The sequence below is a fragment of the Apiotrichum porosum genome (assembly GCF_003942205.1).
Source record: "Apiotrichum porosum strain DSM 27194 chromosome Unknown scaffold_3, whole genome shotgun sequence".
NCBI lineage: Eukaryota > Fungi > Basidiomycota > Tremellomycetes > Trichosporonales > Trichosporonaceae > Apiotrichum > Apiotrichum porosum.
The window spans coordinates 1,812,843-1,838,743 of NW_021167110.1; the positions used below are offsets into that span (position 1 = coordinate 1,812,843).

The 25,901-nt window shown below is 62.1% G+C and overlaps 8 protein-coding genes across 8 annotated transcripts; 2 read left to right on the plus strand and 6 right to left on the minus strand.

Annotated features, from left to right (window-relative positions):
- Positions 1 to 262: 262 nt before the first annotated feature.
- EHS24_006256 (uncharacterized protein) lies at positions 263 to 2,621 on the minus strand (the record flags this gene model as incomplete). Its single annotated transcript, XM_028621728.1, has 6 exons — positions 263 to 1,321; positions 1,784 to 1,922; positions 1,993 to 2,048; positions 2,110 to 2,251; positions 2,388 to 2,411; positions 2,467 to 2,621. The coding sequence occupies 6 exons, from the start codon at positions 2,619 to 2,621 to the stop codon at positions 263 to 265; spliced, it is 1,575 nt and encodes a 524-aa protein (XP_028478180.1).
- A 3,475-nt stretch (positions 2,622 to 6,096) lies between these two features.
- Positions 6,097 to 7,658, minus strand: EHS24_006257 (uncharacterized protein; the record flags this gene model as incomplete). The annotated part of the gene is made up of 7 exons (XM_028621729.1): positions 6,097 to 6,208; positions 6,252 to 6,409; positions 6,449 to 6,531; positions 6,584 to 6,641; positions 6,689 to 7,188; positions 7,337 to 7,480; positions 7,604 to 7,658. The coding sequence occupies 7 exons, from the start codon at positions 7,656 to 7,658 to the stop codon at positions 6,097 to 6,099; spliced, it is 1,110 nt and encodes a 369-aa protein (XP_028478181.1).
- Positions 7,659 to 8,511: 853 nt separating this feature from the next.
- EHS24_006258 (uncharacterized protein) lies at positions 8,512 to 13,502 on the minus strand (the record flags this gene model as incomplete). Its single annotated transcript, XM_028621730.1, has 5 exons — positions 8,512 to 10,427; positions 10,467 to 10,673; positions 10,714 to 11,466; positions 11,505 to 11,576; positions 11,615 to 13,502. The coding sequence occupies 5 exons, from the start codon at positions 13,500 to 13,502 to the stop codon at positions 8,512 to 8,514; spliced, it is 4,836 nt and encodes a 1,611-aa protein (XP_028478182.1).
- Positions 13,503 to 14,799: 1,297 nt separating this feature from the next.
- On the plus strand, positions 14,800 to 17,955 carry EHS24_006259 (uncharacterized protein; the record flags this gene model as incomplete). Its single annotated transcript, XM_028621731.1, has 1 exon — positions 14,800 to 17,955. The coding sequence occupies one exon, from the start codon at positions 14,800 to 14,802 to the stop codon at positions 17,953 to 17,955; it is 3,156 nt and encodes a 1,051-aa protein (XP_028478183.1).
- Positions 17,956 to 18,208: 253 nt separating this feature from the next.
- EHS24_006260 (uncharacterized protein) lies at positions 18,209 to 21,977 on the minus strand (the record flags this gene model as incomplete). Its single annotated transcript, XM_028621732.1, has 20 exons — positions 18,209 to 18,916; positions 18,954 to 19,010; positions 19,047 to 19,159; positions 19,198 to 19,227; positions 19,262 to 19,282; positions 19,322 to 19,337; positions 19,376 to 19,540; positions 19,580 to 19,639; positions 19,675 to 19,812; positions 19,857 to 19,976; positions 20,013 to 20,117; positions 20,158 to 20,229; positions 20,268 to 20,499; positions 20,535 to 20,735; positions 20,784 to 20,939; positions 20,977 to 21,022; positions 21,055 to 21,162; positions 21,199 to 21,335; positions 21,373 to 21,539; positions 21,597 to 21,977. 20 exons carry the CDS (start codon positions 21,975 to 21,977, stop codon positions 18,209 to 18,211), a joined length of 3,033 nt encoding a protein of 1,010 aa, XP_028478184.1.
- A 48-nt stretch (positions 21,978 to 22,025) lies between these two features.
- Positions 22,026 to 22,721, minus strand: EHS24_006261 (uncharacterized protein; the record flags this gene model as incomplete). Its single annotated transcript, XM_028621733.1, has 1 exon — positions 22,026 to 22,721. One exon carries the CDS (start codon positions 22,719 to 22,721, stop codon positions 22,026 to 22,028), a length of 696 nt encoding a protein of 231 aa, XP_028478185.1.
- A 603-nt stretch (positions 22,722 to 23,324) lies between these two features.
- Positions 23,325 to 24,025, plus strand: EHS24_006262 (uncharacterized protein; the record flags this gene model as incomplete). Its single annotated transcript, XM_028621734.1, has 3 exons — positions 23,325 to 23,383; positions 23,448 to 23,659; positions 23,700 to 24,025. The coding sequence occupies 3 exons, from the start codon at positions 23,325 to 23,327 to the stop codon at positions 24,023 to 24,025; spliced, it is 597 nt and encodes a 198-aa protein (XP_028478186.1).
- A 236-nt stretch (positions 24,026 to 24,261) lies between these two features.
- On the minus strand, positions 24,262 to 25,436 carry EHS24_006263 (uncharacterized protein; the record flags this gene model as incomplete). Its single annotated transcript, XM_028621735.1, has 5 exons — positions 24,262 to 24,330; positions 24,375 to 24,515; positions 24,566 to 24,784; positions 24,877 to 25,191; positions 25,233 to 25,436. 5 exons carry the CDS (start codon positions 25,434 to 25,436, stop codon positions 24,262 to 24,264), a joined length of 948 nt encoding a protein of 315 aa, XP_028478187.1.
- Between the last annotated feature and the right edge of the window lie 465 nt (positions 25,437 to 25,901).

A 25,901-nucleotide genomic window follows, 5' to 3' on the forward strand; every position in this document is an offset into this window, starting at 1 on the left:
CTGACCAGGTCTGTTAAATCGGTCGCGCGCGGCGTGTCCGCTCGGTCGCTGCTGATAACATTGTGCGGACCCGCCGAGTTGACTTTGGCGGAGTCGCCGCATCAACCTCTCTGCCTCTTGTACCGCTGCAACATCTCTCTCCATGCTCCTCGCTTGGGCTCGCTACTACAAAACAAAAATGTATCTCGTGCTGCTTGCTGCCTGCCTGCTGTACTTCCTACATCCCGCACCTGTTTTTGCTTCCACTCGCTGCCCTCGCGGCTTAAAGCTTGGCCTTTGAGGGTGCGCCGTTCTGCGCGACGCCGCCGACCTTTGAGCCGTTGGCGCTGATGAGGTTGCTGGCGTCCATGGCGTTGCCCGAGCCGTTGAACTGCACGCCCTTGATGCCCGGGTATCCCTTGATGCCGGTGGCCTGCTCGAGGCGGGACGCAATGTCCTCGGACACCTCGCGCCAGATACCGATCTGGCGGCGGATGATCTCCTTGTCCTTGACGGTGGACATGTGGCCCGAGACGGTGGCGATCCAGCGGTCGCGCTCGCCCTGCGAAAAGACCTTGTGCCAGAGGTTGCGGGGCGCGTTAAAGTCCTCGGGCCTGATGGCGGACAGGAACGACACGGCCTGCGCGACAAAGCCGCCGTGCACGGCGTCGACGTTGACCTTGGCCGGCTGGAAGGTGACGGCGTCCTGCGTCGACAGGTAGCCCGGGCGGCCGCCCTGATTGTAGAAGGACATGGCACCGTCGCGCTGGAAGTTGGAGGGTGCGTAGCCCGTCACGCTCTGGTTGACGGGAAGCTGCTGGTAGTTTGTGCCCAGGCGGTGGCGGTGCGTGTCCGGGTACGAGAACAGGCGCGACTGGAGCACGGGGTCGGCCGACGGCTCAATGCCGGGCACCATGTGGCTCGGCGAGAAGGCGGCCTGCTCGACCTCGGCAAAGTAGTTGGCGGCGTTCTCGTTGAGCTTGATGCGGCCGACAGTGCGCAGGGGGTAGTCGGCGTGGGGCCAGATGTGGGTGAGGTCGTGGACGTTGATGCCCTTCTTCTCCCAAGCCTCGACGGCCTGGGCCTGGGTCATGGTCTGCACCTTCATGGTCCACGAGGGGAACTCGCCACGCTCAATGGCCTCGTACAGGTCCTTCTGGCCGTGGTCCGGCGACAGCTTGCCGGCCTCCTCGTTGGTGAGGGTCTTGATACCCTGGTCCGAGATGAGGTGCAGCTGGACATACTGCCACTCGCCCTTCTTGTTGACAAACTTGAGCGTGTGGCCGTAGTAGCCGTGCATGTGGCGGAAGCCGTCGGGAATGCCGCGGTCAGACATGAGGATCTGCGGGTCAGCATCGTGTGCTCTTGCCGGGTGACACAAGGACGTCGTCTGGCAACCAAAGAGCAATGACGTCGTCAAGTCCAGGGGCCAGTGGCCAGTGGGCTAGCCTATGCGTCCACTGGTCCATCCTCGCACACTCGCCAAACACTGTCCGGGTGCGCAACGAATGGAATCACGTAGCCAGCGTCGTCGGGAGTGGGACAAGGGTCGATGTGGCCGATAGTGGGTCACTCGACCTTGACCCACTCTGGGTTTGTCTGTTTCGGCTGCAGTTACCCGCCGTGGGAAATGTGCGATGCGATTCAAGACGCCCTCCCACCTCCCAACGACCTGTGTCCGAGCAGCTACGAGCTGGGGATGATGCAGCAGCGACCCTCATGGCCACAGCAAGCGTTGCAGCCACCCGCACACAAGATCTCGCGTCTGGAGTCCGAATTCTAGAGTCCGAGAGACACAACTCACCATGACCTGGTGCGCCGCCTCGGGGTTGTTGGACAGGTAGTCCCAGAACATGGTCGCGTCGTCGCCGCCGCCGAGGTGCGTGGCCGGGTGCCTCTTCTGGGTGTGGATAAAGTGCGGGAACTTGGCAGGATCGCGCAGGCTGCGAGGAGGGGGGGGGGGGGGGGACGCCAATGTCAGCGATGGCGCCACTTGCCTTACACTCCACTCACAAGAACACGGGGGTGTTGTTGCCGACAAAGTCCCAGTTACCCTCGGCCGTCTTGAACTTGACGGCGAAGCCACGGGGGGTCGCGCGCGTTGTCGCTCGAGCCGCTCTCGCCGCCGACGGTCGAGAAGCGGATCGTGATGGGGCAGGTGGAGCCCTTCTTGAACAGGTCGGCGAGACACAGGTCCTCGAGGCCCTCGGTACACTCCCACACACCGTGGGCGCCCGAGCCCTTGGCGTGGACGACGCGCTCGGGGATACGCCTGGATGGGGTTAGTTGGGGAGGACGAGGGAGTGGGGAGGCGGATGGAAGACGGTGACGGGGGTAGCAGGTGGCCCCAAGTGGGCAGCGTGCGTGTGGCGCATCTACCGCGCATCCACCGCCGCCGGGTTACTTACTCGCGGTCAAAGTGGGCCAGGAGGCTGGAGACTGTCAGCTTGGGTTCAACAAGGTCGTTGCAGCGGCTGTCCAACTCACTCGATGAGGTGGAAGTCCTGGAGCAGGAGGCCCTGGTTGCCGGCGCGCTGGGAAGCGTAAGGGTGGGGGACGGGCGCGCCGTTCGAGGCCGTGTAGGTGGCCTCGGTGGACTTGGCCTTGCGGTCCGCGTCGTAGGACTTGGGCTTGGGGGTCATTGTCGCAATGTGTTGTTTACTGGCTGCAAGAAAGGTGTGAGGGGGGGACGGGGTTAACACGGCGTACGGAGTGGGGCAGCGTCTGTTATATCAAGTTGCACGCTGGTGGGGGCAGCGAACGTGCTGGGGGCGAATAAGAGTGGGCCGAATGATCACATGAACACGGCAATCTCCGGCATGCGTCGGTCACTCCGCGCGTTTGACGCTCGGATACGCGGCATCCGGTGTTCAGCGCCGGATTCACGCGGACACACCGCCGCAAAAGTGTTTTCAGGTGTCAGCACACTTGCCCAGTTGGCCCCGGCCAGTGGCTAGTGATATCAGTGAGCCGCAGCATAGCACATATCGTCTGCATAAAACGCTCCCTGTAACAAAAGCTCTGTATTCTCTTTACGTTTCCTCATATCCAAAACACGAGCAGCAGTAGCAAAATAAAAACCCCCTTTACACTGCTGTCCACTACCAGCGGCTGAAACCGCCGGTAGAGCCAAAGCCGCCCGCGCCGCGGGACGTGACGTCCAGGTCATCGACCTGGCGGAGCGGCGCCATGACAATCTTTTCGAGAATAAGCTGCGCGACGCGGTCGCCGGCCGAGATGGCAAAGTCCTGCTCGCCATAGTTGAACAGCAGGACCATGACGGTGCCGCGGTAGTCGGCGTCAATGACGCCGGCACCCGTGTCGATCGAGTGCTTGGCCGCGAGGCCCGAACGGGGCGCTATCCTGCCGTACGTGCCCTCGGGGACGGCAATGGACAGCTGCGTGTCGACAAGCGCCTTGCCGCGCGCGGGCACCTTGATGTCCGCAGCGGCGTACAGGTCGTAACCGGCCGAAAGGGGCGAGCCGCGCGTGGGCAGCTTGGCCGAGGAGGACAGAAGCTTGACGAGGAGCTCGTCCGAGGGCTGAGAGGTGGGTCAGCAGATGCAAGAGGCGTTGGTCACTCACCGGCTTGACAGACGCGCCGTTGGCAGGCGACGAGGTCGATCCCGAGGCTGCGACCGCGGCGCCAGCGCCAGCAGCCACGGCAGCAACAGCAGCAACCTTTGCGGGGGCAACCTCGTCCTCGCTCTCCTCCTCGGGCTGCTCAATCTCGAGGTTCTTGGCCTCGACAGTGGGCTCCGGAGTAGGGGCGGCGACGGGCGTAGACACTGGCTCGGGCTTGAGCTCCGCCTTGGGCTCGACCTTGGGCTCAGCCTTGGGGGCAGGAGCCTCCTTGGGGGTAGCGGGCGCGGAGGGGACGGGGGAGGGGGCCGCGGCGGGAGTAGCAGCGGCCGAGCGGGGGAAGGGAGTGATGGGGGCCGAGTTGGCCGACGAGGCCATGGTCTCGAGGTCGACGACGTTGGGGCGGGTCGTCTTGCCGCCGAGCCACTCTGCAGCGGTGAGCGCGGGCTCGATCGAGTTGGCGGGCGGGAAGATGTCTGACTGGAAGCCCTCGGCCTTGCGCGGGACGATAAACGACAGGGGCTCGACCGAGTTGACCGACAGCTTGAACGCGCGCGCAATCTCGTTCTGCGACACGTCGAGCGAACGGCGCGGGAGGAACCCCATACCGCGCTGCGGGTCCGAGGTCTGGTACTGGTTGAGGAAGTGGAACTGGTCGCCCTCAAACTCATAGTAGCGAATGTTGCCGTCGCCCTTGCCGGCGAGGAAGAGGACGTCGTTGCCCTCAGCAAAGAAGGGGATAATGACACCGGCGCTCGAGTCGAGGCTCTGGGTGTCGAGGTTGGTCAGGCCCCCAGTCTCCCACAGCGAGAGCTGGCGGTCCGACATGCGCGAGAAGCCAGTGGTAGCGATACGGTCGCGGTCACCGAGCCACACGACGCGCGAGCCCTTGATGCCGCCGTGGCCGTCAGTGACGCGCACGGGGTCGGCGCCGGCACGCGGGTCAAACAGGCGCAGCTTGCGGTCACGACAAGTGGTGGCAAGCGTGTTGCCGACGGGGTTCCAGCACATGCTCTGGACAGAGTCGTTGTGGCCCGTGAGGGTAATGGACGCGGCGTCCTGGCCGGCCTCAATGTCCCACAGACGCACGAGGTGGTCACCGCTCGCCGCAGTGAGAATGTTGGATGCGGCAGGGTGGAAGACGACCTGGCCGACCTTGCGGCCGCCAGCGTTCAGCTTGCCCGTCGGCGCAAGGTCGACGGGCTCCCACTCGTCGCTGCCCCAGCCCTCAAACAGCGAGTCCTCGACCTTCCAGATGAAGATCTTGCCATCCTCGCCGCTCGACACGACGAGGTTGTCGTCAAACGGCGACCAGGCAGTGTCCAGGCTGTGAAACGCTACGTCAGCACACGGCCACTGTCGCTTTTGCGGTCGTTGTTGACGTACACAGGCGCAGTGTGGCCACGGGCAAGCGGGAGGACATCCGGCAGCCTGGTGGGGAAGTGTTCCGGTGCCGGGGGCGTGAATGGCGAGAAGGTCGGGAGGATGGCAAAGGCCTGTGCGGCGTCAGCGTCGGAGCGAGCGCGAGGGGGTCAGCACACAGAGATCCAGAGACAGCCCCGACAAAAGCGGGGCCATGGGGGAGCGCCAGCACATCTGTCCGCGTCCATGACGATCGCATCAACGAGCACTCACACCACCGCCGGCGACCTGCCAGTTTACAGCGACGTATTTCTGTCATGTTAGCGGTCGGTTACAGAGGGGAGAAGCTGCATGTCCAAAGGACCAACAGCTTCTCTGCGCCATGACGGCCTCATGTAAACTCACCCCGCTGGCCGTAATGAGATCCGTGTCCCAGGCGCTGCCGCTGACCTTGGCATTCTCGTAGTTGACCTTGGAGCGGTTGCCAAAGACGTGGCGGTACTTGGACTAATGCGAGCACATGTCAGTTGCCGTGCGTTTGATGGTGGATAAAACGAGATGGGGGTTGTGATGTCTCGTGTGACTAGGTGAACCACAGTGGTGCGCTGGCACTTGTGCAACGAGCGCAGCCGGTGCAACTGCCAGCGGTTCCGAACGGGAAGGCACACCACGGCTGCAAACGGGACGCCGAGACGGATGGATGGGTCGGGCGAGGTGGATGGGGGACTCACTGGGCGGACGAATCGAGACATTGTGGGGGCAACGCAAAGACGAGCGACGGACGTTGGGAGTGCAGAGCGATGTAGATGGATGGGATTGCTGGCGCCGGGGGGCTCGATGAGCACGGCCTGGCGCACAGGGTGTGTGTGGCATGGCTCTGGGCCGTCCCGGCGGTGCGTCATGTCCATCGTGGGAAGGCGGCACGAGACACAGGGGCGCGGGGGTGGGTTGAATTGGGCCAGACATGCCAGGCAGGTGGTCCACAGCCCGTGACTCGCGGTCGGTCTGCATACAGGCTCTCCAGGGGACATGCATGTACATGTGTACAACCAACAACCATGTGCATGACAGTGTAGCATTAAGGTATCAATCTGACAGACAGGCGGGCACAGGACAGCGACGGGGCGGCACCAGAACGTGTATCTCTTTTTTTTCTGTAACTCTTCTCTTCGCTCAGGTGATCGTGATGACCTCGCCCTTTGCATCGCGCAACACGACCAGGTCGCACGGGATCGTCTCTCCAGAATCCATATACGTCAGGAGCGTCTGATCCAATGGGTCCACCCTGCTGGGTCAGCGCAAGCATCGAAGGGGGCTCCGTTACCCACTTGATGTTCATCTTCTCGAGCCACGCGCGGCCCAGCACCACGTCAAAGTGCTGCTCCTCGGACAGCATGGCCGTGTGGATCCCAGTCCGCGACCCAATGGTGATGGGGACCTGGCCGAGGATCTGGAGACCAGAGTATCCGCCAAACCCTGGTGATTGCTGCGAGGTTAGTCAAGCTTTCAACATGTCACCTCTTACCTTGCTCGAGATCAGGCGGTGGCGCATCGCAAACGAGCGCGAGATGTAGACATGTCGGTACCCCGACTTGAGCAGCATACGGACTGGGGGGGGCGCGTCAGCAGAGTTCACTGTTACACAAATATATGAACTCACCATTGTCCACATTGCCGACCTTGCCCACGACGGTGCGCACGCCGTTGCTCGCGTGGAACTGGCAGCCGGTCAGCTGTGCGCCCGTGAAGCAGGCAGCTGGCTTACCTCGTTGAACTGGCGGCGCTTGGTGTCGCCGAGCGGCTCGGCATCGTCGTCTCCCCACTTACTCCGCCTGGACCGCGTGCTCATACCGCTGCGCATGCTCTGGGCCGAGCGGGACCGCATCTTCTCCGAGTTGGGGATGCCCAGGTGGTTTGCGGCCGTCAACGGGTCAGACGGCGGGGGCACGTAGTGGACGTGCTCGACGCGGGACGCGGCGAGCGGCGAGCTCGGGAGGGAGGGGACGGTGGACGCGACAATGACCGAGCCAGCGGCGGACGCGGGGCGCGAGCCGGACCGGGACGACTGCGACTTCTTCTTCTTCTCGGTGCGAGCCTGCAGCTGGGCGCTGGCAGACACAAACGACGGAGGCGGGCCGTTGAAGCTTGTTGTGTGATGCATGATCCCGTTCGAGTGCGGCAGGTTGATATGCAGCGTGATGGAGGGGCTCGCCATCGTCTCGGCATCGGCGCGGAACCGCTCGTTGACAATCGCCAGGTCGTCATCTGGGGAAACCCGACGTCAGTGTTGCTGTTCCCCGGGTTTTCGGCGTCGGACGCCGACAAAGGGGGACACGGACACGACGGCTTCGGCGTCGCGCGCGCGCGCCCACCCGTTCCCGACCCCCGACGGCCCCGTCCTTCCCAGACTCACCATCTTCCAGCGCCCAGCGCTCGCCCTCAAACTCGTACACGATACCTGCGCCGTCGCGTCTGGCGCGCAGCACCTCCGCCTCGGCCGGGAGGAGGCTCGCTTTGGTAATGATACGTTCGATGAGCGCGACCGAGTTCTCGTTGGCTAGAGTTGGCGTGTCAGCGGCGCGGATGGGGGTGGGGTGCTGTCGACAAGAGCACTGCGTCGGCAGAGGCAGTCGCCGGGCGCGCCGGGCGCCGAGCGGCGGCAACACCAGCATTCACTCACCTTTTGCGGCGAGCGCAAACGTCTTGTGTGGTGCGTGCACGTTGTATATGAACATGCTGGGCTGTGGCGCTGTTGGTAGGTGAATGTGGAAGAAGCGACGACGAGGGGCCTGGGGATGATGATGAGAAGGACGATGAAGAGGATGTGGCCTGTGGCCTGTGGGTGGGTGCAACAATAACCTGTTGTGGCGATTTGCTCGTGCCCGCGCCGTAATGGCCAGGGTGTGTCGTCTATGACGCGTTGTGGATGACACCCCCACGCACTAAGGGATCTGCGCTCCACCTGCTGCTGGGCCGTTTTACCCAACACAGGTGCGACATGCGACGCTCGTGGTCTTGAATCCTTGAATCTCACACACCCGGGCAGACGTGCGGACACATGGGTACATGGGCGCTTGCATGCGCGTGCTTGCAAGCGAGCGACAACGGCATGCACGTACTGGATGTGCAACTTTAACACTCTGACCGGCGCCGCGCCCCGCACACTGGGCTCCGAAGCTCCGACGAGGTGAAGACGGATTGTTCGTACCTTTGCGTCATGCCCAAAGATCGAGTGTGCATATCAGCATGGTACAGAGGCACCAAGAGAACAGAGCGGATCCCTTTGGGCAGCGCGTTTTCTTGGCACCAAAACCACACTATGGCGCTTCGGAGCGGCCGGCACCTGAAAAACACACTATGGGCATGATATGGCGGCCGACGTCGGCACAGTTTGTTTTCATGGGCCACCTGGCGACCTGACCGAAAAAAGTGGCATCTACTGCATCTAACGCTATGCCGCATGTATCACGTCCACGTCCACAACCCCTCTCTCTCTCTCTCGCTCTGCACACGGCACTTTGTCTCCTTCTGTCTCACTCTCTCTCTATCTCATATACATATCTTCTTCTGTTGACTGTTTTGTTTTCCCTAAAACTCATCCTCGCCGTCGTCACGCACCTCCATGACCTCGCGCACAAACTTGGCGACACGCGCACGCATGTCGGTCACGAGGTGGGTGCGGTCCCAGTCCTGCCTGGCCCGCCAGACGCAGTCGAGGAGCGAGGCGCGCAGCTGCTCCAGTTCCTCGACGTTGAGCGGGGCAGTGACGTCGCGCAGGGCCGTGGTGAGCTGCGACACGTCGTCCTCGGGCACCACAAAGGGCGGGTACACTGGCAGCGGGGTAGGCGTGCGTGGTGGCACGGGAGTGGCCTCCTTGGGGGTCGGGGTGGGCGTTGGCTCCTTGGCGGGCGGGCTGGGCTCCTTGGGAGCAGCGGGAGGGGTGGGCTCCTTGTCCTTGGGCGTACCCGCCGCAGGCTGCGTGTTGGGTGCCGACACGGCGGGCTCGGGCGCCGCTGGCTCGGTGCCGTTCTCAATAGAGTCGATGGGGTCCACGTCCATGGCGTCGTCGCGAGGGCGCTTCTCAGCAGGCTCGCCCTCGCCGCTGTCGCCGTCCTCGCGCGTACGCTTGAGACCGTTGGCGGTAGGAGTGGCGTCGCCGTCACCGTTGCCATTGCCGTTCTCCGTAACGACCGGCTGAGCGTCGCCGTTGGTGCCTTCAGTGTCCTTGTCCTTTGCGGCCGCCTCGGCCCTTTCAACGTCGGCCTTGTCCCTCTCTGCCTTTGCCTTTTCACGCTCTGCCCTGCGCTTGGCTTTGCGCTCTTGCGTACGGTGGGCATAGGCCTCAAACTCGGGCGTCCACTTTGCGTCAAAGCCAGAGACGTGGATCTGGGCCTGCGCCATCATGGCACCAATCTTGAGACGCGTCTCCTGCGAAGCGAGGAAGCGCGAGTTTTCCTCGATGAGCGCCAGGTCGTGCAGGACCTCGGCGGGGGTGCAGTACTTGTGCTTGATGAGCTTGCTGGACATGGTTTCCAGGTCGAGGTCGTGGGCTACAATGGTCGGAATCTCGGGGTTGCTGGCCGGCTCGACCGAAGTGCGAGCGGTGGCAACTTCCAGGACGGGAACAATTTCAACCCTGGGAGGCTCGACAGCGAGGCTGGCCGAGTCGCCATTGTCGATCAAGACGGGCACGCCAGTCTGGCCAGTGGCCGGGTCGACAACGATCTGTGGAGCCTCGGCCGCGGGGTCCTCGGGGTTACCGTTGGCGTTGGCCTTCTCGGCGGCAGCACGTTCTTGGGCATAGTACGCAGCCTCCTTGGCCATGAGGACGGGACGCTGGTACTTGCGCTTGAGCTCGCCGAGGAACGTGTTGAAGCTGAGCTGGATCATGTGGCGAGCGGCATTGTCGCGGTCGAGCTCGCGCTGGATCTCGGCGTGAGTCGGCTCGCGAGGTGGCAGGGGCGGAGCAATGGGCAGCTCCTCGAGCACGCGCTTCTTGCGGGGGACACCGTCGGGGAAGTCGATGGGGCGGCGGTGCACAGCGTCGAGGAGTTCAGAGAAGAACTGCGCGCGCTGGTCCGCAGACGGTGTGCCGAGCTCTAGACGGTTCTCGTCGCCAAAGCCAAACCACGAGCGCACGTCGCGGGGGAGCGTGTTGAGAGGTCCGTCCACGAGGGCCAAGAGAAGCACCGGGTCCGAAGGGGGGATACCGTCGAGAAGGGCACGCGTGGTCGAGCGAGCCGTCTCCGTGACGTTGGCAGACCATTGCGCGAGGGACGGAATGAAGATGATGCTCGGCTGGTGGCGCTTGGCCTCGACAAACAGCTGGACGATACCGGCCTCGACGGTCCTGGTCGAGTCGCTCATGAGGCTCGCAAGGTCAAAGGACTGCACGTGGAAGCCCTCGAGGTGGTGCAGGATGGCGGGACCGAGGTACGTCTGGCCAGATCCAGCCGCGCCATAGACGACGAGACGGGGGCGGTAGGTTCTCAACTTGTCCAGGGCTGCAAAACGTCAGTTGAGAGTCACGCCAAACAACTTACACTGCAGCATCATCTCCTTTTCAAACGTGTCACCGTCTTCGTCCTCGTACTCGGCTTCCTCGAGCGCGGTACGCTTCTTGACGGGAGGCATGGCACGGTCGACCGCAGTCTTGAGCCTCTCGAGGTCGTTGGAAAGCAGAGGCGTAAGCTGAGCCGGTAGCTGGATGGCAGTGGAGGACGTCGAGCGGGCAGAGGAAGGGATGATTTCTGCGCAGGTAAGTGACTCGCCCCCGTTTTCTGTACCTACTCTTCACAGCCAGCATAAAGTCCTTGGGTTGAACGTGGATGGAGCCTGGCTGGACTAACAGCCTGTCGGTCGACTTGTAAATCTGGGGGTAACGACGCTGGATGGCGTTCAATGCAGACTCGGTGCACAGTGCCCTCAGGTCGGCACCACCGTAACCCTTTGTCAGAGTCGCGAGGTTGTCGAGCATCGAGTCTGGCAGCTGAGGCTCCCAGTCGCGTGTGTTGATGCCGATGATCTTGCGACGGGCATCACGGTTGGGGAGAGGGAAGTAAAACTCGCGGTCGAAACGACCTGGGCGACGTAGCGCAGGGTCGACAGCGTCGGGACGGTTGGTAGCGCCAATGACGATAACCTGGCCACGACCGTCCATGCCGTCCATGAGGGCGAGGAGGGTCGACACTAGCGAGGCGTGGATCTGGTCCTGCTTGCTGCTACGCACAGGTGCGAGGCCGTCAATCTCATCAAAGAAGATGATACTGGGCTGCGACGCGCGTGCCTCTTCGAACAGCATTCGCAGCTGGCGTTCCGCCTCGCCCACCCATTTCGACAGCACATCGGCACCCTTGCGCATGAAGAAGGCAATCTTGGTGTTGCCGTTGCTGCAAGACGCTGCCAGCGCGCGAGCGAGTAGCGTCTTACCAGTACCTGGCGGGCCGTGGAAGAGGACACCACGGGGAGGGGTGATGCCAAACTGCTGGAAGAGCTCCGGGTAGAGCAAAGGAAGCGCGACCATCTCCTTGAGTTGGTTGATGTCTGGGTGTGAGCTCGGGCAGGGCGCGACGCCAACTCACGGTTATCCAAACCACCAACACGGTCAAAGGTAACGTTGACGTCAACGCCGAGTGGGTCGGCATCGGCAGTGGCTGGGACGTTAGTGATTACACCGACGGTACATACATACAAGACTTGGGATTGAACCGGCCAAAGTTGGGCACGTCGCTGGGGCCAGGGACGTTGGGGCCGGCAGGACCAGCCCGCGACGGACCAGCGGCAGCGTTCATGGGCAAGTCGGCATCCGAGTCGGACGAGTCGGCGTCGCCCATCAAGTTGGCAAGGTCCTTGCCGCGCATGCTCCAAGGAAGGGGCTTGCCTGCAGCAGTCATGCCCCCAAAGCCGCGGTTGCGACCACCGCCACCGGCCATGCGGTTGATCATGTCGGCTTGGCGCTCGGCCGCCTGGATCTCGGCTGTCATGTCCAGAGGAGGGAGAGCATAGTTGACCTGCGCATCGCGCTTGCGTAAAGTGCGACGCGCACCATACTCTTCGTCCGACTCTTCTTGGCGGCGCCTCGTGCGCTCGCTGCGACGGGCAACGGTGGTTTGGCGAGTAGTCCTGCGACGGGGAGGGCTGCTCTCGGCAAACGACTGCACGTCGTCGTCGACATAGTCGTCACCAATGGGGTCGGGGCTGGACGCCGAGTCTGCAGACTCGGACGGCGCAAACGACTCGGCATCAGCCGACGAGTGACGGGGACCGCGCGACTGGCTCTTGGGCGGCTCGGGCACATAGTCGGCCTCTGCTGCGTCAACAGCGTCACCGTTGGCTGCTGGCGGCGCCGCGCTCGGTACTGGGGTCGCGTCTTCGTCATCATCAGGGTCCTGGTAAGCACCACGACGCTTCGGGCGGCCGCCTGCGGCAGGGCGAGATGTCGAGGTGGTAGCGACAGGCTGGACAGGTTCGACAATGGGGCTCGTGTCCATCATCTTGTTCTCAAAGTCGTCGTCGTCGTAGCGCTCAGGAGCCTTGTGAGCGCGCCTTGAGCGACGAGTCTCGTGCGTTGCGGGAGCTGGCGCGACAAAGTCATCGTCGCCGTCGCCATCGCCATCGCCCTCGGCGTCAAAGTCGCCATCGTCGTCTTCTTCTTCTTCCTCGTAGTCTTCCTCCTTGACGGCGCGCGACGACTGGCGAGTCGCCCTGCGGTCACCAGTCTTTCGAGAGGCAGCGCGAGGGGGAGTCTCGGGGGTGCCCACAAAGTCCTCGTCATCGTCGTCGTCCGCGTATTTGATGGGCTTGGACGCTCGCCGGCGTGGGCGGCCATGCTCGTCGTCGTCAGCCGGCGTTGGCACCGCCGCCGCCGCCGAGGCGTTGCGTGTTCCTCTCGTTGGCATCGGCATATCGGCGTCCGCAGCGACAGGTACTGTCTTGGGCTTGTTGGTGAAGCGAAGAGTGATTTTGGGAACGTGGGGCGACACTATGGGCTGCTCTGGTGGGGGCTGGACAGGCGCGACGTAGGGTGCCGCCTGTGGGGGGGAAGGCTGAACGGCGATGGGTTCAGGCAGTTCCTGCTTTGGCTGCTGCAGATGTTGTTGTTGTTGTTGCTGCTGCGGCTGCTGCTGAAGCTGAAGCTGTTGCAGCTGCTGAGGAGCCCACGAAGGCGAGACACCTGGCTGCGGCTGCTGCTGGTGCTGCAGTTGATGGTACTGGTTTTGGGCGACAGGGAACCCTTGCTGAGGAAGGAATGCGGCGGCGTAAGGGTGGGGGACTGGGCCGCCGAGTTGATGGTGCTGAGCGGGGACACCGGGCGAGTTGAGGTGTGATGGATGGGGGTTGTGGTAGTACTGGGATGGAGAAAGGTTGGGGTCTGGGAGTGACTGGAGGTCGTAACCCGGTTGCGGCTGCTGCGGATAGGGCTGCTGTGGGGTGTTGTAGGGGTGGGTTGCGTAGGGGTGCTGCTGGGAAAAGTGCTGTTGGTGGATGTCCTGGTGGTAGAGGGGGTGTGGAGAAGGAACGGGATGTACAGGAGGAGTAAAGTTGGGATCTGGCTGCTGCGGGTAACCTTGGCCGGACATCACACGCTGCTATCCCACGTTGTGAGCGAACGGCGCTGTGGTGAGCGCAGGATGGGCACCTGGTGGGGCGTGTGTGAGAGGGGGCAGGTAGGGATGGGGGGGGGAGGGGACGCCCAAAGGGGAGATGGGATGTGTAAGGAAGCGGGTTGTGGGGGTGCGAGATGAGGACGGGGGGGGAATGGGATGGATGCGGTGTGGGGGACGCACAACCAACACACAACACCAGACGCAGCCAGCCAGCCAGGCCAGGCCAGCGCACGCGCACAACGACGGCGCGTCCACCTTCGCCCGTCCCCCCGGAACCAATTTTTGATTCCGCTTACCCCCGCCTGTAGAGGGAAGGCCACCCCCGTCTGCGTGTTGCGTCAGTCGTCGTTCTCTCCTTTTCGCCCGCCAGAAAAAGCAACAAGCAGTGCTTCGAAACAGGTCGTGTCAGAAACATGTAGACGAGCAAGTAGGCGTCAACAGGTGCACACCAGCCGTAGACGCGGGAGCCCGCCGCCCAGCGCTCGACAGGACGACGGTTTCGCACCGGCAGTGGACGGGGGATGTCGTGATGGGGGATGTGCAGAGAGCATTGTTGAAGGAGGGGGGAATGAGAATATGTGCGACATCAAGAGACGAGCGGTTTGCGGCTGTTGGATGTGGGCGGCGGTCGGCAAGACATTGTCGGTCGACGGGGTGGTCAGCACGGTCGGTTGACAGGGCGTTGCCGGCGGCCTCTTTGTGGCACTCGGCGGCCATACCACCACTGTTTCCCCAACACGCTTCTGGTTGGCAAGACCAGTGCACCGAGACATGCATGAGCAGGGGGGGTAGAGAGCTACGATGTATGCATACATGGTACAGCATGCAACACATACACGTGCCAGTGGGCAATGTTGGCCCGTTGGAGGAGACGCGAGAGCCCCACCCCACAATCCCAATCCCCCGCCTGTGTGGGAAGGTGCGGGGAACCGCCCTGGCGGGGGGACGGATTCAGAGCGTCGTCGTTGCCACTCAAACCACTCTCTCCCTCTGACGCAGCTATCAACCGGTGGTCGGCTGGACCGTGTGTTCGTGCACCACATTCTCATCCTTTCTCACTACACCCATGCCAGAATCGCCACCACCAGACCCGTTCCCTTCTTTGTCCGCACGCCGACATCGCCGCCGACACCCCACCTACGCCGCCGCCGCCGCGAGGGCAGTGACCTCCACTTCCGCAGCGGACGCGGCGTTGTCGCAGACCGCCGCCGCTTCCTCGTCCACCTCAACTTCCACCAGACATCCCTTGGCACTCTCACCACCCCGCACCATGCCCCCACACGACGACGAGTGGGCCATTGAAGACGTCGACGTCCCCGATGGTCTCGCTGAACTGTTCACATCCCTCGTCCCCGGTCTCCCACCCAGGCGCGATACAGCACACTCTGCGGCGCGCATGTCCCGCTCCTTTGTCGCAGATTACATTGCTGCGACTGCAGAACGCAACGCAGCCTCTCAACGAGACGCCGAGTCCAACGCAGGCGAAGCGTCGACTACCGTCGCCGCGGGCCCGTCCAGTTCTTCGTCATCTGTCACAGCAGACCCATCTGCTCCTCGACAGAACAGCGCCCTCACACTGGAACACATCCTTGGCCCGCCACCTCGCGCGTCTCCCTCCCCCGAACGTCGAGTCATCGTTCCATATCACGTCCGTCGCACAAGCGCCTGGCGCTTCTCTGCCGGCGCAGCACAAGCCCAGAACCCGCCCAACTCGAGCTCTTCCCCCATGCTCGGCATGAGCTGGCCCAACGACGGTATCGACGGCCCCCGCGAGCGTTACCCATGGACCAACGCGATTGCCACTGCACGCGCAGCGGGATACGGGAGTGCCAGTGCGAGTCGCCGCGCCAGTGCCAGTGGGCCCAGCAGTGGCGAACCGCCTGCCCCGGCCGATGAAGTACCGCCACCTCGCTCGCGCGCTCGCCGTACAATCCTCGCCGACTCTGCTCCTCGCCCGCGACCTGGTACTGTTCCCCAGGTGACATTGACAGGACGTGACACTCTCTACTCATCCATGCGTGGTACGGGGGCAGCGGCGATGGACCCCCCTACAAATGGCACCAACGAACGCATGGCCACCCAAGTCCTCCGCCGACCTGGCCGCCGAGGCGACCGTACAATGTACGTCTACGACCCAGAAGACTTGGGTTACAACGACCCGCTGTGGGATTTCCTCGGCGAGCCCGAAGAGAGCGACGAAGACGACGACCGGTGGGGCATGTTTGTCGGGGCCCAGCCGACGACCATTGCAGCGGGCACAGGCGTCGCTACGGGTTTTACAACAGCAGCGGGTGCAGGCGTAGGCGCAGGCGCCGACGGTCCGTCTGCTGCGGACATGCTCGATCTGGACGGGTGGGGCGGATCTCCCGAGACGGGCGCCTCGCTGAGTCGAGGACGCTTCAACCGCCGTCGCGCGCAGAGCTTCCGTTCCTCCACCCGTGGTGAAGCCGACAATGTTGACGGCGACCACTTTATGATCGACTTTAGCCCACGCACACGTTCATGGGCACCGACAAACCGCAACGACGTCGAGGGAGCGCCCAGTCCTGAAGTTGTCGGTGCCGAGGCTGCCACAACACCTGGGCCGCTTGGACGCCGTAGTCGCGAGCGTGAGGACCAAGACGGCGGGGACAGCAACAATCCCAAGCGCAGGAAACGCGACAGGGCGACCGTCCACCCACACTACCTTTCCCTCACCGACCTCCCGCCGTCTACTCTGCTTCCATCCGACTTTGCGCCTCCGCCTCACGACTCGCACCTCGAGCTCAGTGTCGACACACGTACCGCTGCACCACACCCAGTCGTCACTTTCGGCACGCGCAACATCAAGAGCCTGCGCGACCTAGACGAGGACGCGCGTTCTGTACGTACCAACCGCCCCATACCCAACGGTATCGGAGTCTACTACTACGAGGTGGACGTGCTCGACAAGGGCGACAAGGGCTTCATCTCTGTCGGATGGATGAACGGCGACAACAGCCTCAAGCGTCTTGTTGGATGGGACAGGGGCGCGTATGGGTGGCACGGTGACGACGGCAAGGTGTTTGAGGGTGAGGAGAAAGAAGGACTCAAGTTTAGCGACACTTGGGGTGCCGACGACACGGTCGGCTGCGGCATCGACTATACCACTGGCCGCGCCTTCTTCACCAAGAATGGTGTCTTCCAGGGCAACGCGTTTGCGCGTCTCCCACACAACCTCTACCCGGCCGTCGGGATGCGCACGGTCAACGAGTCGGTCGCCGTCAACTTTACTGGGCCGTTCAAGTACGACATTGACGCGCACGTGCGCGCCATCAACGAAAAGGTCGTCAAACAAGTGCTCGCCCCGCCCAAGACGACCTTTGCCGCCTGGTCGGCCCCCAAGACCGTCGTGCCCCGTCTCGCAGGGCTTGGAGAGAGTTCCGGCGACTTGCCCAAAGTCAAGCCGTCTACCACCACTGTGGATCCGCGCAAGACCAAGGGTACTCGTAAAAAGCACGCCAAGGGCCCAGCCGACCCCCACGATATCCCGTCTGCTCTCCCTCCCGACTCGCCACTGCAAGACCCGGCCTCGCGCGCCACTGCCGCCTTTGTCCTCGACCACCTCTCGACCGCAGGCCACGGCCGCACCCTCGCGTTGGTCAAGCAGGCCATGGCCAAGCGCGGCTGGCTCGTGCCCGCCGACGCCGAGGCGCACGAGCCCGACACCGTCGTCCCGCCCAGACCCACCGACGTCGACTCGCCAGCTGACAGCTTTGCGTCCCCCACGGCCGCTCTCCTCGCCCTGGCACGTGCCATTGCGGACGAAAGCCACGAGCGCGGACGCATCCCCTTCGTCCTCGTCGAGAGCCTGCCCCCGCTCCCAGAGGACATTGGACGCCGGTTGAAGGTATACGACTTTGCCGCGGCTGCATCCGCGGCCGCTGCGGCATCTGCCACGCGGGCGGACAACGACGCAATAGCCATCGACGGCGACGGCGACGGCGACGGCGACGGCGACGGCGACGGCGCGGTCTCGGAGACCAACTCGGACATGGACACGGACTCGCGCGTCCTCTGCCTGGGCCGGGACCTGCGCCGGCAGGCGCGGGACGACCGCTGGTCTCCGGGCGACATTGAGCTGCTCGACCACGCGGCGTCGCTGCTTGCGCTCGGCCCTGGTTCTGGCGGCGCTGGCGCTGGCGCTAGTCCAAACGACACGGCGGTTCACGCCCTGCGCGACAGTCGACGCCGGGACGCCGTCGAGGTCGACCGCGTCCTGCGCGAACAGCTGGGCATCAAGGCCCAGTCGTACCTCCACCTGGCGATTGCGCAGACCCAGCTCGTACACGAGGTGCTCCGCGGGAGGGGGGAGGGGTACGCCAGTATGGTCGGCGTGGATGATGTGCTGGGCAAGCGGAAGCGCGTGGCAGAGGCGGAGAGTAGCAGCAAGGAGGAGGGTGTGTGAGAAGGAGGCAGGAGGCAGGAGGCAGCGAGACTGCGAGAATCATTGTTGTAACCATGTTGTGCGCGATGGATAGTCATATGCCATGCGAGCCTTTTGACCGTGGCTCGCGATGCAGCACAGTGGGTGGATGGATGGACACGTCCCGTTCCATCATCACAAAGTACAGTGGCTCCTACTCCTACAAGCTAGCTACAAGGTTTCCTCTCTTCTCCTTCTCTGCGTGCAAGATATGTACAGGGCGGGGTGGGTGCGCTCAGTAGGTGTTGACGACCTTCTTGCGCTTGGGGTTCTGCGACGCGGGAGGCGGGTGCGTGCCGGCGCCGCCGGAGCCCGAGCCTGAGCCCGAGCCCGAGGCCAAATCGGGGGTCGACGACGATGCGGCCTGGTTGGCAGCAGCGGTAGCGCTCGCGCTGGCGATGGCGAGGGCACTCGGACCAGCACCGCCGCCGCCGCCGCCACTGCTGCCCGAAGCCGGCGCGTTGGACGCAATGTAGGGCGGGAGCAGAGTGCTGGGCATCTGGGCAGCCGGCGTCGACGCGGACACCGACGCCGACGATATAGTAAACTTCAGAGCGGGGGGTGCGGGGGACGCCGAGTCGCGGATGGGCAGGGAGCTGAGGCGGACCGACTGGCGACGGGTGGTGGTGGTTGTGGCGACGTTGGGCTTTTTGGCGCTGGTGGTCTTTTTCAGCGCAGACTTCTTGGGCTGGGCCTTGGGGTTGGGCTGGGCTTTGGGGGAGGGAGGGGGAGGGGCTGAAGGTGCCGCCTTGGTCACGTCCGCAGCGCCAGTGGGGGGCTTGGGCTTGGGCTTGCTCGGTCCCGCGGTGTGAAGGTCCATGTCGCCGTCGAAACCGTCGCCAAGGATCTCGTCGACCACGTCCGTGTTGCTGTCGAGCTCGACCAGCTTGCGCTTGCCTGGGACAGGGAGCGCCGGGGTCGGGGTGCGGGCAGTATTGGTTCCCTGTAAGGTTAGATAAGCTCACGCTCGCCTTATCTACCTCTAGGTCAGAGAGCGGCGACGACAGAGGAGCTTGAATGACGACGCGAGGGGGCACCTATGCAGTCAGATTCATCCATCCCCCAAGACTTACCGAAACCGGGGTCATGGTGACCGTCTTCCTGGCCTCTTCGAGCTTCCTGACCTTGTTCTGAAGCTGTTTGTTAGCGTGTTCAAGTTGTGATGTTACCTCGTGGATCTGGTTTTCTGCACGGGTCAGTAGGTGGAGAAAAACCAGAACCCACCCCGCTCGGTTATCGTCTTCTGGAAGGACACTGCCACGTTAGCGAGATCTCGCGGCACACTCACGCTCAATGGCCTGGAGGAACTCTGGCGGGTTAGCCATCCGCAGCCCTCAGACTAACCGACCCTTGTCAGCGGCAACCTGAGGTTAGCACTAATCTCGTTGGGCTTGGGACTCACCATCTCGCCGCGCTGGTAGCGAATGAGCGAAGTTCCCGCTGGCACGCTTGCGGTGACCTGGTCGAGTGAACACTGGAGGCCAAGGCGTTCCTGTTCCTTCTTCTTCAACTCGTCAACGAGCTTGGCTTCTTCAGCGGCGTAATGTAAGGCTGCGGCATTTTGGTCCTGTCTGTCAGCTCTTCCAGTTCCTGTCCCGCAGCTCACGGTCGACTTCTTGTCCAGCTGCCTGCGAAGATCCTGGATCTCTGCGTCACGCGCAACGGCCTGGGGTCAGCTTCGAGTGGGGTAAAAAAGCTCACCTCGTCAACTGCCGAGTCATTGATTTCCTTGAGTTGACTGGCCAAGCTGTCTGCAGCGTCATTCTTGGCCTTGACAAGGGTTTCGAGGGTGGCAATGTGAGAGTCCTTGTCCGTGAGGCGGGCAGCCTGGTCGGAAATCTAGGCGGTTGTTAATGTCGAAACGCCCCTTGCGCCACACTCACCTTCTTTTGAAGCTCCCGCGACTTGGCACTCATATCATGGGTAGCCTTGGCGGACTCGTGGGCAGTGTCGAGATCCTTCTGGACGGTGATAACCTCGTTCTGGAGAAGCTTGCACCTGTCCTGTTGTCAGTTAGGTTTTAGAGAGTGGTAACTCACTTGAGAGCTCGCGAGCTGCTGCTCAAGCTTTGAAATGTCCTTCTCGAGCCTCTGGATACTCTTGCGAGCGGTACCGAGCTCACTCTTGGCCTCAGTGAGCACAGTCTAGTAGCATTAGCACGCTTTCAAGTGGTAATAGACATACCGTACGCTCAGCAGCGAGGGCCTGCGCGACCTTCTCGGCGTGCGCAGCCTGGGTAATGGTGTCTTTAAGGGTCTGACATTAGCTGGACGCACTGGAAATCAGCTACTCACCTGGATATCCCTCTGGTACGACTCAAACTTGTGCTCGGCTGCCTTCTTGTACTCCTTGGCGTCGCGTTCTTCCTTCTCGAGGGTAGCTTGGCTGGCGATGGTTTCGGTCCTGGCGACAGCGACGGCCTCACGATGGCTGAGCGCAGCGTCCTTCATCTTGCCTTCGAGCCGGGCATGCTTTGCCGTAAGGATATCCGACTTCTCCTCCAAGGCTTTATTGACAGCTTTGAGGCTGTACCGTCAGTCAGTGTCTCCATGGCCACTCACCAATCAATTTCGTTTGAAGCATCCATGCTCGCGAGCTTGTTCTCCGCCACGATGGACGCGATGGCAGCCGTTTGTTCCGAAACCTGGGCAATGAGGCTCTCCCTGGCCTCCTCGTGGGCACTCTCGAGGTCCTTAAACTCCTGGCGAAGGGTTTCAATGGTCAACAACGCTTCCTCGCGGCGCTCATTGGCCTTGTTAAGCCTGAGAATGTCAGGAGGTGAACCTGGCGGTGGGGTGTTCTCCACCTACTCGGAGCGATACTGCCCAATCTGGTCCTGTAGAGTGGTGACAACGTTGGCAGAGAGGAGGCCACTGCCGGCGACGGTAGCCAGGTTACTGCCAAACGTTGTAATGTCGCCACCAAATGCAACAGTGACGGTGTCGTGAAGAGCCGCGAGCTGCTTGCTGAAGGAGTTAGCCGCGCGCCTGTCTACTAACTCACTTGTGCGACTCCTCGTTCTCAAGTGCGAGTCTGAGTGCCTTGATTTCTGTTGTCAGCGTTGCCATGAACAACACTCACCTCCATTCTTCTCCTTTACGACTGTCTCGCGTTCCTCCTGCACGGCCTTGAGGTCATCAAGGGCTGCATGGGCACTGGACGTGGCGACCTCGACCGCTGTCGTGAGTGCTGAAGGTTAGTAACGAACACGAGCACTTAACCTACTAGTGCGACAGCTCTCAAGCTCGCGAGCCAGAGTATCTTTATCCTTGATGGCCTCTTTAAGGTCGGCCAAGGTCGAGGCCTGCTGGCGGTGGAACGTCTGGCGGAGGTCGTTGAGGTTTCCGTGCGTCTCCGCGAACCTGGTGTCAGTTTGGTCCAACATCTAACAAAATTCACTTTTCGGACAGTTCCTTGAAGCGGTCTCTGGCCATCTTCACAGTACCATCCTTTGAGGCCTTGATCTCCTCGGTCTGCTTTTGAGCGGCCTGCAGATGCTCACGGAGCTGGGCGTTGTCCTTTTCAATCGAGTCGGCATGGGCATTAAGGTCCGCAATGTGGCTTTCCTAAGGAAAAAAGGTCAGAAAATGGAAAGGGTAGGTTAAATTCTTTGCAGCACTCACCAGCTGCTCGATCTTTTCAGTGTTCATGTCCAGCTGACGAGCAGCTTCGAGTAGAGAGTTGTTCAGCGGCTGGGGCGGGCGGGTGTTGGCCGAGGGAGTCATGCTTTGACGCCCGTTGGAGAAGTGGCGGTCGCTGGCAAAGCTCTGCTGGTGCTGGTGACCACGGTTTGGCTGGGGCTCATGAGACATGTGCTGTTGGTCTTGTTCCATGGTCTGCTGCTTCTGACCATCATCAGGGTGGATGCTCCCCATTGCCTGGTGGTTGGAGTGTCCGTTGTTGAATGGTCCTGCAAGGTCGCTCTGGGTTCCCTGGTGGAACGGCCCCGAGGTGTGGCCGCCAAAGTCGTGTCCGCGGCGCTGGCCGAAAAGATCCTGCTTCATGTGGTGGTTGAACGGCCTGGGTGTCAGTTCAGTAATTTACGTTCCAACTCACATGCCGCGGTTGGAATTGCTAGAATCCAACTCCCCGCCCGCGGGAGCATTGCCGGCCTCGTCGACATGAGCAGGTGGGGAGGTCTTGGGGCGACGGGGGTAGGGGTTGTCGTTCTGGAACGCCTCTTCCACCATCTCAGCATCATTCTCCTCCGACAGAGGTCCGGCTGTGCGTGAACGCTGAGGGCGGTGCTCAATAGGCATGTCATCCTGGAATGGAAGGCTGATGGAGAGAGGACCGCCAAACTGGGGGAGCTGGCGACTGGGAGTCGCGCCGAGGAGTCCATTGCGGGGGTTGGCGGAAAGTGGCGTCGGCGACTGTGGCACCGTTGTCAGACGCCTCTTCTGTGCACCAAACGCGGTGGCACGGGGGACCTGGACCATGTAAGGAGCGGGGGACTGGGTGGGAATGCCACCAGAACGGACATGGGGACTGGGGTTGTTTCCTCCCCCACCGACATGGCTGGTACCAGGAGGGAAGGCGGGAGGACGCTGAAGCTTGGGGGTGGGGAGGTGGCGAGCAAACTCTGCAACGGGACTAGCCTTGTATCCCTGCTGCGCAAAGCTGAAGCTGAGGGGTGGAGGTCCGTTGGGACCGGAAGAGGATGGTTGAGCGTTGTGGAGGTGCTCTTCGCTGTGGGTTCCGTTCCTCACGCTGGGGCCAGCGCCCTTGTCATGATGTTCCCCCGTCATGTCTGCAGGCCGCTGGGGAATCTTTCGATGCGGCGGTCCGTAATCCGTGTCGCTTCCGATTCGCACTGAGCATGTCAGAACGAACCATCAAACCCCAGTTACGAAACCTTGCTGACGAAGGCGGATGTGACCGCGGAGAGGTTACTCACCTCGGCCGGGCTTGAAGATGACCGGCTGAGCACGGGGCCACGGGGCTACACGGAGAGGCTTGAGAAGGGGCTTTTATTCTTCTGGTGGAGGATGTTCCTGATGGTCACTCCGAGTGATGGTGGTGAGGCCTGGGGTCTGGGATGGTGGTTTTTGTGTGTGGATGGATGGAGTATGCGATTGTAGCAAAAGAGGAGGTGAAGAGGGAAGAAGGAAGAGTGCTTGGAGGAAGGCGACGGGGGAAGGCAAAGGAAGGTGCATTAGTCAACTACGAGAGGCCCGCCACCACCCGGTGGTGTGGGTCTGCGCGGACACTGGGCCCACGAGGTGGAACGATGGGCGACCATCATTCTTCACTTTCCCACCCAGAACCCATCATCGCCGCCCCGAAGCTGGTCAGCGTGAGCCATCTCTTCATTCACCATCACATACTCACTCACCAGAACGTCGACATGCATGGCCACCGACCCCGGCCGTCGCGTTGGCGTCGCTTCGTGGCCCGGCTCAAGCGCAGAGTGAGTGATAAGCCACTGACGCGTATCCCCTCCACGATACAGAGTAGATCAACCTGCTCATCAGCACACAGATATCCAAGCAAGCTCAGGCTCCTCCAGATGTAGCCGCTCTACTCCCTGCTGCCGACGACAGCACCGATATTCTCGCGCTCTGTTGGCCAAGTCAAGAGCTCCTGGAGCGTATCTCGACCTGCGAGCAGCAGTACCATTTGGCCATGCGGTTCTGGAACCTCCCTCAACTGCGTCTCCCCCGATACTGGAGCAGGCGTCAACTCTGTGAGCTAATGAGAACTAGCATCCGCATCTCACACCCCAGGGGACATTCTCGAGGAGTTGACCCACATCCTCGCCGAGCTCGACAGCGTCAAGCGCTCGATGGACGAGGCTGTCAAGCAGATTTCTGATATCCCGTTGCCGACCAATGTCAAGCTGTTCGCGCTCGACGCGTCTGTACGCCTACCAGGCTCGTTCCCTTCCGAGCGGCCACTGTGCGACATTCTTCTCAACGAGGAAACTGCCGCCGTGCAGCCTCGCGTGTCTGTCAACAAGTTTCTCAGTACCTACTATGTGGCTCTGTGTGAGCTGCGTGATTCCGTTAATGCGTGGAAGAAGACGTTCCAAGAGATTGCAAGCGCTGTATAAAACTGTGTGTCAAAATATGTCAATTGTAGTAATCCGCGACCATGTTTCCTTGTCCATGATATTTCATTCCGTCTTTATGCACTGGTCTATGCACTTTGGAGCACCCGCTCCTCTACAACCCGCTCCTCTATCCCGCCCTGGACAACCTGGGACAACCTTGACAAGCTTGGGGGAATTAAACAACATGCAGGGTGTTGCGCGCCCTCGCGTCCTCGCTCCGCGACCTAGCCTCTGATCTACCGCAACGGGCTCCACGACGTCGGCACCATGATGGTCGTCTTCATCGACTTGGTCAACTTGACGGTCTGGAAATGGTCAGCGTCAAGTCTCCCTGATACCCGTCACCCACCTCCTGAACCGTGTCCGCCCAGGTGCTGACTGTCCACGTCTGCTCGCGAGTCTTCTTGCGGGTCTCCAAGTCCGGGTACTGCCAGATGTGGTGGACCTCGTGGAGCTGGCCAATCTGACCAAAGAAGGCGCCAATGGGTTGCTGTACCATGTCAGCTGAAGATCCCGGACGGGCCCAGTCAGTGGACTCACGACAAAGCGCTGGCGAGCCTTGAGGCCACGACGCCACGCGCCCTCCCATTCGAGCAGCTTGCCGGGCTGGAGCTCGTAAGTACGCAGCTCAAACACACCGCCGTCGGGGAAGCCGCTGTCGTGGGGAGGCGAGGTTGGCCAAAAGGCAAACTCGGAGACGATCTGGTGCTGGCGAGACTGGAGGAGGGGGAGAATGTCCTTGAGGAGTGCCTGAAGGGTCTGTAGGTGGGGTCGTCAGTGTCCTGCACATTGCATTGTGTGATGTGATGCAATTAAACCGACCCCGGGGGGAGACGTGGCGAGCAACTCACTGCGTGCTTGAGCGAGGCCTTGCGCGTCTCGTCGTAGCCCGAGTAGCCCTCGTACTCGAGAATGTGGGTGAAGTTGCCGACGGCGCCAATGATGGTCTCCCATGAGCCGCAGAGCTTGACACCGCCGAGCTGGGGGCTGTCGTTGACAAGGGTGGTAAAGTATGCCTCGGCAGCGGCGAGGTAGGCCTCACGCTGGCTGGGGAGCACCGAGTGCGTGATCTTCTCGTGGACGTACTTGCCGCGACCGACAACCTTCGAGTGCTGAACCTCCTTCTCCTCCTTTGCCTTGGCGACCTCGGAGCCGTAAAGGAGCGACTGGGCGGTTAGGGCTGTTTATCAGTGAATGTTATACGTACGCTCAGAACCCCACCACTACGACCGGCAGCAGGAGCAGCAGCGCCATCAGCAGGAGCGCCGGGGGCGGCAGCGGCGGCGACGGCGGGCTCCTTCTTGGACTTGGTTCCGGCGACGGCGGTGGCGTGAATGGCACGCGTCCGGGTGGTGGCGACAAGGGTGCGTGCCGAGTTGGTAGGTGCTCTGATAAGGGTGCGAGTAATCATGTCAAGATGATGGTGGAGGGTGGGGGGATGAACGAGATGAGAGCAAGAGTGGCAAGAGATATAGGGGTGCTCTCGACTGGGTGGGCGTTGGATATGAGATGACCGGGCCAACAGGGGAGAGAGGGGAATGGCGCGCTACGTCAGTGTTGACCGTGGAGGCCCCTCGACGGCCCGGGGCCGACGATTCGAAAAGCCGGGGCCCAATCTCCAGCCGGTAATCGAAATACACAAAGTGCCACAAACGCGAGGAGGCTCTGGAGTGGTGCGGGGTTACAGTCTATATCTCCATCCACGTGGGGTGATTGATTACCTAAGCACTTGATGCTGAGCCCGCTCCTCGCCCAGAGCGTCAAGACACGGCCTCTCGCCGCGATGCCGCAATCGAGCTCGTTAACAAAGCAAGTCGTCCACCCGCGCCAATCCATCCTCCCTACCGCTGCTGCTGCGCTCGCTGCCGTCGTCGTC